Source organism: Dendrobates tinctorius, unplaced genomic scaffold (assembly GCF_039654945.1).
Source record: "Dendrobates tinctorius isolate UK_male_01 unplaced genomic scaffold, ASM3965494v1 ptg000039l, whole genome shotgun sequence".
Taxonomy (NCBI): domain Eukaryota; kingdom Metazoa; phylum Chordata; class Amphibia; order Anura; family Dendrobatidae; genus Dendrobates; species Dendrobates tinctorius.
Genome location: NW_027361707.1, coordinates 53,243,282 through 53,256,597, shown reverse-complemented (window position 1 = coordinate 53,256,597; position 13,316 = coordinate 53,243,282). Strand labels below are relative to the sequence as shown.

The following is a 13,316-nucleotide window of genomic DNA, read 5'->3' as shown; positions in this document are numbered from 1 at the left end:
TTAGACAACATAACAAACAGATGCCCGGATGTCTGCGCTTCTGGATATTGCATATTATTTTGTTGTTCTCTGTATTTATGTTATTCATTATTGTATTTTTTTTCCTCCCTTTTTTGGCCTCCTTCATACAGAACGGTCGAGCAGTATAAGCAGCAATCAATTTGAAAACGGAGACGGCTGCTATCTTCAGAAGTCAAAAAGGAAGAAGAAAGTAGAAATGCGTCAGCTGTCCTCACATCACAGCAGTGCTAAGATCGAAAGAGTCCGAAGCAACAGCTCTGCCGCCAACCTAATGGCCAAGAAGAGAGTTATCCGCATGTTGATTGTCATTGTCATCCTGTTCTTCATGTGTTGGACTCCTATTTTCAGTGTTAACGCCTGGAGAGCCTTCGATGTCAACACTGCGGGAATCCTCCTCACTGGAGCACCCATCTCTTTTATCCACCTGCTCTCCTACACCTCAGCTTGTGTCAATCCGATTATTTACTGCTTCATGAACAAGCGATTTCGACTTGGATTCCTATCTACCTTTAACTGCTGCCCTGGAAAAGATGTGCAGAATAGAGGGATGGTGCCTGGGTTAGGAGAAGAAGATGGTAGGACCACTGGGGCTTCATTATCCAGGTACACGTACACCAACATCAGCATCTCTGCTACTGCCTCTTGCCCAACATGAGCAGGTAATGGGCTCTAACAGGGATATAAAAGTACTGCAGGCTTTTATAAACGTTGGATGAGTCGATCGTGGCATGTTATTGTTGGAAGGAACTTCATACCGCACTGTGGATTATAAATAGACTGTATTAATACAAATGCTATGACGGCAGCTTGGATGACCCTTGCTAGATCAATCATGGAACAGTGTCTGCTTCTTACATTATTATTCATTAGCCACAGATCTGAATTCAGTTCAATCACTCACCGACATTGTATAATGTAGTCGATTCCAGTATATGTGTCATGGACAACAGCCCACGAAGGGCTGAAATACATTAGTGAGTACTGTCATTTCTATGAGGGTCACTAATCGTGTGTATGGAACGCTCTCATATGTGAAACATGGACTTGTTAGGCACAAACATGCATGTTGTACACCAGCCAAACTCTGGACTTGCATGTCATTGCTCTATGCTGTTCTGTAATAATAAACGTGAAGTTTAATTCATAGTATGGCTTAATAAATGGGGACAAAAATAATATACAATTATTTTTTTTTACTCTGGCACAGTACATGTGTTTATGATTGTGCCTGGTACTGCACATCATCAGAATTAAAGGAAAAAGATGGGCTGCAGTACTAGGCACCACCACAGCTTCAGGTAGGGTGCTAATTCTCCAAAACGTTTTCCCTATCATACATGGATGGCTTATACTAAGGACAAAGTCATACGGACTTATAAATCAGAGCAAGATCGGAAAGCAATGCTCGGACTGGCCGGCAGCTGTCCCTAACAGTAGTTCTATGCAGCTGTCACGCTCGGGTCGGGTTAGCTGCTGGTCAGTCCAAGAATTGCATTCCGATCTGCATCCGATTTATACGGTCGTCTGACTGCTCCTAAAGGATTGCCCAGCAATTATAAGTCCTTGGTCATCCCTTTAATTAAATGCCAAATTTCCTTGGGTCAGGTAGGAGAATTTTCAAAGAAGGTTGTTGCTTTGAGTTTCTAGATGCGATTTGATTGAATTTCTAATTTCAGTTCTGGAGTATGAGTTTTGCCAAACATTGCCGGTTGTTATCACATCGATAGGGCTGTACTGTAGGATTCTGCTCTTTGGTGATATACAAATGGACGTCTACAAAAGGAATAATTATTATTATAATTATTTATTTATATAGCGCCATTAATTCCATGGTGCTGTACATGAGAAGGGGGTTACATACAAAGTTATAGATATCGTTAACAGTAAACAAATTTACAATGACAGACTGGTACAGAGGGGAGGGGACCCTGTCCTTGCGGACTTACATTCTACGGGATAGGGGGGAAGAGACAGAAGGTCGACGGTGCAGCAGCTCTGGTGGTTTTGAGGCGGTGGCTCGGGCGGTGGTGAGAATAATGATCCTTAGTTCCCATACAGTTTACAAATGCAGATGATTGCTGAATGGGATTTGAAGTTTAATGAGTGTGGATCAACATGTTGTACCTAAGATCGGCGCTCATTACCTTCTCTGTACACGTAAGGCAAGACGCGGTGTTCACATCACGGTCACTATGTGGCTGTTATGCATCCGAGAAACGCGATGACCAGATGACCCTATAGTCTCAAATTGCTTAGAAGACAATTAATCAATTTTGCAAGGGGAACGGCTGCTTGCTTCGGTCCCCAAAACTATGTGCTCTATTATATAGCCATGCAGTTTAGGGGATGAAATAGCTGTTCCCCTTACAACATAAAATAATATTGACTTGAGTCTTTCAAGAGGGAGGTGCTTCCTGAAGCATTTTATTGTTTTTTGGTTGTTTCCTGAGTGCTTTTTTTTGCACTGTTAGTAGAGTAGGCAGATTGGCTTTTTGAAGTAGACCGCACTGTTGTAGAGAGGAAACTGTTCCAGCACGGAAATAGCTATTTCATAGTTTTTATTTTTATGCATTTCGTGCTTGTATTGAGCACTTTTTAAATCCAAACTGCATAGAACCTTGGCATTTTTTTCAAAAACTCTATAGTTTTGAAAAAAGTGCTTGGTACCAGCACGAAACGCGTAAAAATAAAAACTACGAAACTACTATTTCCATCATGGAAGTGCTTCCTTTGTGCAGCAGCGCGGTCTACTATGAAATGTGAATCTCGCCTCTCTGCTAATCGCTAGGCAAAATAGGATTTATTTGCCCATAGAATAATATTCATGGGAAATTATTGGAGTTGTGACAATCAAAACCTTTTCAGGTGAGTAACTCCATAAATGCTTATCATCTGAACCCTATGAGTGCTGCTCACCCTCACCCTCTTCTCTTTTTTCACTTTTTGGACCGCCTACATTTTTCTTATTGTTTTTCCAGTGTTTTTGTGGCATCTTTTTTTTTTTTTTTTTTCTGCCATTTTAACTCCATTCAACAATGAAGAAACCATTATCAGTTATTCCTTCAAAAACACTGGCAATACACTCAAAAAGAAGCCCGAGTGTCTTGAGTGCCTTCCCAGTAACCACGTTTATAAAATATAGAGCGTCTACAGAGTGTAGACAACCTGAAGATTGGTCAAGTCACTTCTTTTAACAACTCGGAATCTTTGGAAACCTGAAGCAGTTGACAGATCGAACATATGAACAGCAAGTCGTCTTTATATAGAAAAATGCATATGTTCATTATTTTGAGTGTTGAGTTACAGCTTTTTCTGGTGGTTTTCAGATTGGAATCCACCTGAAAAAGACTTCATCTACACATACCCTTTTATTAATATAGGAAAACCAGGGATTTATCTATAAGGATGCAGATTGTGTGTGCTTGGACCTAAAAACCCCTTAAAGATAATAGTATTATAAATAAACATGGTATATGGAGGGGGAGTTGTAGCACCACTGTCCATCAGGACCACTTTATCATCACTTCTTCAGCATTAAATTGAAGCAAACAAACAGAACACAAATTCATTCTGACAAAACCTTCAAACAGTAAATGTAGCAGCGGCGCGCGCTGAGAAATGGTGTAAACAGCAGCGTCCATCCTGACGAGGGTGCGTTTATCTTCTTGAACTCAGTGTTGCATACACTGCTGGCACATTGCAGACGGCTACATAATGAATGGCCGCTGCGACATTTGTCTGCTACCAGCTTTGGGCTTTTATTTGGCATCTGTTAAAAGGAACTTATCGCTACATTTCATGCTGTGTTTATAAAGAAAACTTCCCTGCATTTTCTGATGTTCCTCCTGCCTTAGGAGGTCTGCAAAGAAATCATATATTTTGCGTCGTTAACTCCATAATTGCGAATTGTTCGGATTTTGATTGCGCAGTCGGATCAAAGCAAACGTTTGCATCTTTAAGGCCTAAGAACTAATATCTAGTTGAACTAAAAAGATAAGTAGATAGAAAGATAGATTTATATTAAAGAGCTATTTACCGTATATACTTGCATATAAGCCGAGATTTTCAGCCCATTTTTTGGGCTGAAAGTCCCCCTCTCGGCTTATACCCGAGTCATATACTCCAGGGGGTCAGCAGGGGAGGGGGAGCGGGGGTGTCAGATCATACTTACCCCCTCCTGGGATGTCTCTGCAGCCCCCCTGCTTCTCCCAAGGTCTCCGACGCCTGTGTTCAGCGGTCACGTGGTACCGCTCATTAAATTCATGAATATGCACATATTCATGACTTTAATGAGTGGTACCATGTGACCGCTGAAGGAAGAGCTGCCGGACACTGTGGGAGAAGGGTCTGCAGAGACCGCGCCAGGAGGGGGGTAAGTATATGCGATATTCACCTGTTCCCGTTCCACCGCTGTGCGCCGCTCTGTCCTCTGCGTCCTCTGTCTGTGATGTTCAGGTCAGAGGGCATGATGACTGGGAGTTCTGTGGAAACTGTTTGGGTAAGAATACAAGGACAGAACAATGGAAAGGACACCATTGTAGGCATTTACTACAGGCCGCCTGTGCAAGCTGAAGATATGGATGAACTCTTTATGCATCAAATGGCCAAGTTCTCCAAAAAATATGACATAGTTGTCATGGGAGATTTCAACTATCCAGACATTTGTTGGGAATCTCTCTCAGGCAAAACTAACAGGTCAAGGAAATTCTTATCCTCTCTTGCTGACAACTTTATCTTCCAAAAGGTAAGGGAGAAAACAAGGGGAACTGCTACCTTGGATCTAATCCTTATAAACAGGGAGGAAATGGTTGAGGAGGTAAAAGTGGCTGGGACCCTAGGAGGTAGCGACCATGCTATTTTAGAATTTTGGATAACTAGAGGCGGAAGACCTGTGAAGACTCAGACGTCAAGGTTAGATTTCAGAAAGGCAGATTTTAAGGGATTCAGAAAGAGAATTGGAGGGATCCAATGGCTGGATATCCTTAAAGACAAAAATGTCCAGGAAGGATGGGAAATCTTGAAAAATGAAATTCTCAAATCACAGTTGTTAACAATTCCGAAAAGAGGGAAGAATAGGAAGCATTTAAGGAAACCAGGATGGATGAACACAGAACTTAAGCACATGCTAAAAAGGAAGAAAAAAATGTTTATAAAATGGAAAGAGGGAGGCATATCTAAAGAAGAATATAATGCTGTCTGCAGAACCTGCAGGGCACAAATCAGATTAGCTAAAGCTGAAAATGAATTGAGGCTTGCAAGAGATGTCAAAAGCAATAATAAAGGATTTTGGGGATATGTCAAAAGTAAAAGAAAAGTCAAAGATGCTATAGGATTTTTACAGGATGAAAATGATGAAATGGTAAGACAGGATGTTGAGAAGGCTGAACTTTTAAATTCCTATTTTGCATCTGTTTTCTCTCAGAAAGGAAATGTAACATCAACTGTTATTCACTGTCCTATTAAGGGAATAGAAGAATCCAGGATATCTATAAACAGAAAGATAGTGAGGAAACACTTAGCTAACCTAAATGAATTCAAGTCTCCAGGTCCAGATGAATTACACCCCAGAGTACTGAAGGAGATAGCAGAAGAAATTTTTGAACCCCTCTCTATAATCTTTGAAAATTCTTGGAGAACAGGAGAAGTGCCAGAAGACTGTAGAAGAGCAAATGTTGTTCCTATCTTCAAAAAGGGGAAGAAGGTGGACCCAGGTAACTATAGGCCGGTGAGTCTGACTTCTATACCAGGAAAGATCTTTGAACAAATTATTAAACAACATGTATGTCAATACCTGGATAAGAATGAAGTGATTAAACAGAGTCAGCATGGGTTTGTAACTAATAAGTCATGTCAGACTAACTTAATTTCCTTCTATGACGGTATCACTGATTGGGTGGATCAAGGAAATGCTGTAGATATAGTATATCTTGACTTCAGCAAAGCATTTGACAAAGTCTCTCATACAATCCTTATTGAAAAAATGATTAAGTATGGAATGGACAAGGCAACTGTTAGGTGGATTCATAACTGGCTTAGTGATCGGACCCAAAGAGTGGTCGTAAATGGCTGCACATCCAGTTGGAAGAATGTCTCAAGTGGGGTACCACAGGGCTCTGTCCTGGGCCCTGTATTGTTCAACATCTTTATCAACGATTTAGATGAAGGAATTGAGGGTAAACTGATTAAATTTGCTGATGACACAAAGCTAGGAGGGATAGCTAATACTAGAGAAGAGAGAGAGGATTCAAAAAGATTTAAATAAACTGGAGAAGTGGGCAGCAACTAACAGAATGGTTTTTAACAGGGAGAAATGCAAAGTACTACATCTGGGCAATAAAAATGGAAAAAGCATATATAGAATGGGAGGAATAGGGCTAAGTGACAGCACATGTGAAAAAGACTTGGGTATACTAATAGATCACAGACTGAATATGAGTCAACAGTGTGATGCAGCAGCAAAAAAGGCAAATGCAATTCTAGGATGTATTAACAGAAGCATACAGTCTAGATCACGTGAAGTCATTATTTCCCTTTACTCCTCTTTGGTCAGACCTCATCTGGAATATTGTGTCCAGTTTTGGGCACCACATTTTAAAAAAGACATCAACAAACTGGAGCAAGTTCAGAAAAGAGCGACCAGAATGGTGACCGGTCTGCAAACCCTGTCTTATGAGGAAAGGTTGCAGGATTTGGGAATGTTTAGTTTGCAAAAGAGAAGACTGAGAGGAGACTTAATAGCTGTCTACAAATATCTAAAGGGCTGTCACATTGTAGAAGGATCAACTTTATTCTCATTTGCACAAGGAAAGACTAGAAGCAATGGGATGAAACTGAATGGGAGGAGACACAGATTAGATATTAGAAAACACTTTTTGACTGTTAGAGTGATCAATGAGTGGAACAGGCTGCCACGAGAAGTGGTGAGTTCTCCTTCAATGGAAGTCTTCAAACAGAGGCTGGACAGACATCTGACTGGGATGATTTAGCGAATCCTGCTTTGAGCAGGGGGTTGGACCAGATGGCCCAGGAGGTCCCTTCCAACTCTACGATTCTATGATTCTATGATAGTTAGTGCGCGCCGCACTCTCTACCTGAACAGTCACTGACAGAGGGACCCGAAAGACAGAGCGGCGCATGGTGGTGGAATGGGGACAGGTGAATATCTCAGGTGCCGGTGTCCTGAGCCAGCAGTGACACCGGCACCTGTCCCCCATAGCATGCTTGTGTCCCTGACTGCTCAGGACACTGGCACCTGCCCCCCAGCAACGAGAGGAGAGTATGTCTTTTTTTTTTATTCGCAGCAGCATATGGGGCATAATCTATGGAGCATCTTATGGGGCAGCATATGGGACATAATCTATGGAGTATCTTATGGGGCAGCATATGGGGCATAATCTACAGAGCATTTTATTGGGCAGCATATGGGGCATAATCTACGGAGCATTTTTATGGGGCAGCATATGGGGCATAATCTATGGAGCATCTTATGGGGCCATAACCTTTATGGAGCAGCATATGGGGCATATTATTTTATGGAGCATCTTATGGAGGCATTATTAACCTTTGTGCAGCATTATATGGGGTGTATTTTGTATGGAGCATCTTATGGGACCATCATGAACAGTATGAAGCATTATATGGGGCTCCTGATTCAATAAGGATGTTCAAAAACCTGTAACCTACTGATGTCTCAATTAATTTTGCTTTTAATGGTATCTATTTTTATTTTTGAAATTTACCAGTAGCTGCTGCATTTTCCACCCTAGGCTTACACTCGAGTCAATAAGTTTTCCCAGTTTTTTGTGGCAAAATTAGGGGGGTCGGCCTATACTTGGGTCGGCTTATACACGAGTATATACAATAATTGCAATGTGGTGTCCACATATGTACAATCAACAGTGACTGGTCATTGCAGACAGAGGACTTTGTACATGAGGGTCTTAAAAATCTTGAATGCAAGGCGGAAGAGGACAGATGAGTTTGGAAGCTGCTAGTATGGTAGTTTAATGGTAGCAGGGTTGTGAGAGAAAGGGACAAGAGACGAGCGAATTCATTTGTAGGACCCTGCTCCAGCTGCCATGTTAGTAGTCTGTGGCTGCCCGATGGGAGCCCTGAGATCAGCCTCCTAACACAGAATCCTCGGTGCCTTTTCTGATTTATTAGTCCAGTGCAACATCATAGTTGCGGCGTAATACGTCCACCGCAGGCTGTTCTCAGGGCACTACTGGGGCTGGTATGGAATACTGACGTGGCCACCTCATTTCTTTCAGGATTCAGAACTTTTCTTTTGCCATCATCATAGCAATATGAATGCTTGTTTTTTTTTTGTTGAACGGTTTGTGGTTTAGGATGATTCCATTCGATTTACCATACAACGCACTGAAAAAAATGAGAATAAAATCCAGGTGGGGTAAAAAAAAAAGCGAAGAAAAAATAAAATGCAATGCTGCCATTGTATTTTTTTTTTTATTGTGCAGTTAAAAATGGCACAAATTTGATTCTTCAGGTCAGTACAACTGTTGTGATAACCAAAATTGCGTATTTTGTTTTTAATTTTTGTGAAAAACTTTGAAAATTTGTAAAAAATGAACTTGTGAGTTTTTGATGTCGCACATTTTCTGTCCCTATTTTGTAAATTAGGCTACCTGTGTTTTTTCATTGCATCTTTGACGCTTTTTTTTGTCTCTTTTTGGTTCGTCATGTTTTAAATAAAGCTGCTTTGTTTTTGATACTTCTTCGTATTTGGCTTTGACAAAGCTTTATTGAAATAGTCATGTGGGATTACATACGTTTTTGATGCATTTCTGTTTTCCTTTCTTTTTTTTTTTTTTTTTTTTTTACTTCTGCATCTAATACGGGTCAATAGGGAAAATCTGCACAGAAAACTCAGGGTATCCACAAGGGAAATTGACATTCTGCGGATTTTGCGCTGAGTACAAAAAAAAAGCACAGTGGATATGAATGAGATCCACTTTGCTTGAACTGTAAGACGCTGTAGATGTTGTATATGGTGCAAACTCATTGTGGGCACACAACCTTAGGAGCATCTGGAGGAATAATTGTCAGGAGAAGAAAAGGGGAGAGTTACCATAAGTTCTGTGACATGCCAAAAATAAAGCATCCTGGGACCATTCATGTGTGGGGGCTTTTCATCCATGGAGTGGGCTCACTCACAATTTTGCTTAAGGACACTGCTTTTCATAAACAAAGGGATCTTAACTTTCTCAAGAGCAACTTCCCCAACAATCCAGGAGCAATTTGGGGATGAACAATATTTTTTTCAGCATGATGGAGACCATGCCACAAAGCAAAAGTGATAACTAAGTGAATCAGTGAACAAAACATTGAAATTGTGGGTTCATGGCAAGGAAAGTCTTAGTTACTCACCGGTTAACGGTATTTTTCGGAGTCCATGACAGCACCACCTGAGAGAGGGGATCCACCCTTTAGGAACAGGAAACCTACAGATACAAAAAGGGTGGCACCTCTCCCACGCATCAGTTGGATTACAGAGCACAAGAGGACTTCCAAGGTTAATGCATGATTTATGTACAGTATTCTTTACAATTATAACTTTTATCACCAGTAAGTATAAACAAGAAAAAAGACGTGCACACCCCAATTAAACTAAAGGGAGGGAATATACGGGTGCTGTCATGGACTCCGAAAAATACCGTTAACCGGTGAGTAACTAAGACTTTATTCGATCGTCCATGACAGCACCACCTGAGAGATTTACAGAGAGTAATATCAGCTTTAGGGAGGGACTACAGCCTGCAGCACCCTTATACCAAAAGAGAGGTCTGTGGAAGCACCTAGGTCTAGCCTATAATGACTATAAAAGGTGCTCGGAGAGGACCAAGTAGCCGCCTTACACATCTGGTCGATGGAGACTTCTGATCTTTCGGCCCATGAGGTTGCCATTGCCCTGGTGGAATGCGCCCTCAGCTTTCCGGGTGGCGACCTGCCCTTTGATGTGTATGCTATTGCAATCGCCTCTCTAATCCATCTGGCTAGTGTATTTTTTGATGCTCTACAACCTTTTCTGGGGCCTTGATGAGAGATAAATAGGGCATTATCTTTCTTCCAGGGATCAGTGACTGACAGATATTCTATGAGGCCTCTCCTGACATCCAGGGTGTGTAGTTTCCTTTCCTTCTCATTAGTTGGATTAGGGAGGAAGGATGGCAGAACTATCTCCTGCGTCCTATGGAAACTAGAAACTACCTTTGGCAAGTACGCTGGATCAGGTCTGAGTATTACCCTATCCTCTTTAAACTGTAAATAAGGAGGACACCTAGATAAAGCCTGAATATCGCTTATTCTGCGAGCTGATGTCAGAGCTACCAGGAAGGCTACCTTGAGGGACAGGATTTTTAGGGAAGCCGACGAGATAGGTTCGAATGGAGTCTCTGTCATAGCAGTGAGGACTAGGTTCAAGTCCCACGGCATAAACCTATCCTTCATTATTGGCCTGGATCTACCTGCTGCCTTAATGAATCTGCTTATCCAATAATTACCAGAAATGTTGCAGCTAAACAGAGCCCCCAAGGCTGACACTTGTACTTTAAGGGTACTGGTAGAGAGTCCCATGTCTAGACCTTTTTGTAGGAACTCTAATATCTGCATTATAGGTGCTGAATCCCCAGCGATAACTTCTGAGTTTTGAAGGAATTTTTTCCAAATCCTGACGTAAATTTTTGTGGTAATGATTTTCCTACTTTTAAGAAGGGTGTTAATTAGGTCTGCGGAGAAACCCTTTTCTTCTAATAATGACCGTTCAAACTCCACGCCGTCAGATGAAGGCCAGCCACCTGAGGATGGAAGACTGGGCCCTGGGACAGGAGATCCGGGATGTCCGGCAGAACCCAAGGATCGGACACCGACATGGTCCTGAGGCATGAGAACCATGCTCTCCTGGGCCAAAACGGAGCGATGACTATCACCCTTGCTCTGTCTTTCCTGATTTTCCTCATCACTAGGGGTAGAAGAGATAGGGGAGGGAAGGCGTAGGCTAGTTTGAAGTCCCAGTTTATCAGGAAGGCATCTACCGCCAGAGGATTTTCTCTGGGATTCAGGGAGCAGAATTGTTCCAATTGAGTGTTGTCTCTGGTGGCGAATAGGTCTACCTCTGGATATCCCCACTTTTGAACAATCAGTTTGAATATGGAGGTGTTTAAAGACCATTCCCCTTGCTTTAGCCGATTGCGGCTTAAAAAGTCTGCCGTGATGTTGTCTTTTCCTTTTATATGCAATGCTGTTAAAGATAGGAAGTATTGTTCTGCTAGATGGAACAACCGTTCTGCTACCAACATCAGGGGTCTGGAACGAGTCCCGCCTTGGCGATTGATGTATGCCACGGTGACCTGATTGTCGGAGAACACTCGCACATGATGGCCCTGTAGATACACAAGGAGCTTTTTAGCCGCCTGTTCTACTGCCGTTAATTCTTTTAGGTTAGATGACATTCCTAACTGATGATGTTGCCATCGGTCCTGGACTAAAATTTCACCCATATGAGCTCCCCAACCGTAAGGACTAGCATCCGTGGTGACTATGCGGGTTACGTTATACTCCCAGGGCACCCCTTTTAATAAGTTATCCTTGTGTAACCACCACTCTAGGGACTCCCTTGTGCTACGGGATAAGGTTAGCTGACCCTCCAAGTAACCTCCAAGGACTTTTTGATGTAATAAGACCTCGCTCTGTAGTTTCCTTGCATGAAACTGGGCCCACTGGACTGCTGGGATACAGGCCGAGAGAGAGCCTAGAAGGGACATGGCTTTTCTGAGGGACATGGTGGGGTTATTGGAGGCGTTCAGGATCTGATAATGGAGGCGAACAAGCTTGTCCGGAGGCAGACGGCATTCCTGTTTTTCAGAATCCAGGGTTAGGCCCAAAAATTGTTGGACTTTCATTGGCTGCAACCGGGACTTTTTGACGTTCAGCAACCATCCTAACCGTTCTAGGGCAGGCATTGCCTTTTGTAGCTGTTGTAAACAATGGTTCGCCGTTTTACCTACAATAAGAAAATCGTCCAGGTAGGGGATCACCAGAATGTTTGATTCACGTAGATGGGCCATGACCTCTGCTATCACCTTAGTAAACACTCGGGGAGCGACTGCCACTCCAAAAGGGAGGGCCGCATATTGGAAATGTCGAATTGACCCATCCAACTGAACCGCCACTCTGAGGAACCGCTGATGGCCTGCATGGATGGGTATATGGTAGTATGCGTCTTTTAAATCTAACACCACCATGAAGCAGTTTTGGAACAGCAATTTTATTGCAGATTTAATCGTTTCCATCTTAAAGGGACGTATGACCAAAAATTTGTTGAGGGCTTTAAGGTTAATTATTGTCCTAAAGGAGCTGTCCGGTTTGCGGACCAGGAACAGAGGGGAGTAGAATCCCTTCCCCCATTCTTCCTCTGGAACCTCTATCAGGACTTTCTTAGCGCACAGGTTATGAACCTCGGCTTCCAGGGCAGCTTGTTCTGCCGCAGATGACCTGAGTGGGGTGATTTTAAATTGATCAAGGGGAACCCTAGAAAACTCTAGTCGTAGTCCCACGGCTATTATCCCCAATATCCAGCTGCTATTGGAGATCAGAGACCAGGATGGGTAGAAGGCAGCTAGTCTCCCTCCTACTGGGGCCACTAGTCATTGGGGCGGCTTTTTCGTGTCCCGAGCTGGACCTTCCTGGCGCCCTCCCCCAAACATGAATCCTGTACCTTTCCTTTTTTTATCATCCCATCTGCCCTGATCTCTGGACGACCTTCTCCGGAAAACCCCTTTCCTGGCGAAGGGACGTCTGTACGAGGGGTTCGGGAGACTGGGAAATTTCTTTTTGTCATCTCCAGCTTTCTCCAACAATTCGTCCAAGACGGGACCGAATAGGTATTCCCCCTCGCAGGGAATGGAACAGAGACGGGACCGGGTTTGAATATCTCCTGGCCAGCATTTTAACCAGAGCGCTCTTCGCGCTGCATTAGACAGACCTGCGGCTTTTGCCGCCATTCTTGCAGAGTCTGCAGAAGCATCGGCTAAAAACGCTGCGGCATTCTGAATGATGGGTAAATTTTTCCGAATAGATGATCTTGAAGCTCCATCTCTTAGTTCGGAATCTAGCTGATCTAGAAATTAAAGATGTGTCTGACAGGATATCAGGACTCTTCAGACCTACAGATGACTACCCATTCCTGCTACTACATGTGGGGACAAATGACACCGCAAGAAACGACCTGGAAACCATCTGCAGAGACTTTGAAGACTTAGGCAAGAAAGTGAAAGAAC

General features: G+C 42.9%; 1 protein-coding gene across 1 annotated transcript in view; it reads left to right on the top strand.

The window, feature by feature from the left end:
• The window catches only part of CCKAR (cholecystokinin A receptor), a 267,546-nt gene extending 266,381 nt beyond the window's left edge, over positions 1-1,165 (top strand). Inside the window, exon 5 of the mRNA XM_073574711.1 lies at positions 132-1,165. Coding sequence (XP_073430812.1) covers positions 132-676 — 545 coding nt within the window. The 3' untranslated portion in view covers positions 677-1,165. The remainder of the gene's footprint in view (positions 1-131) is intronic.
• Positions 1,166-13,316: the final 12,151 nt, after the last annotated feature.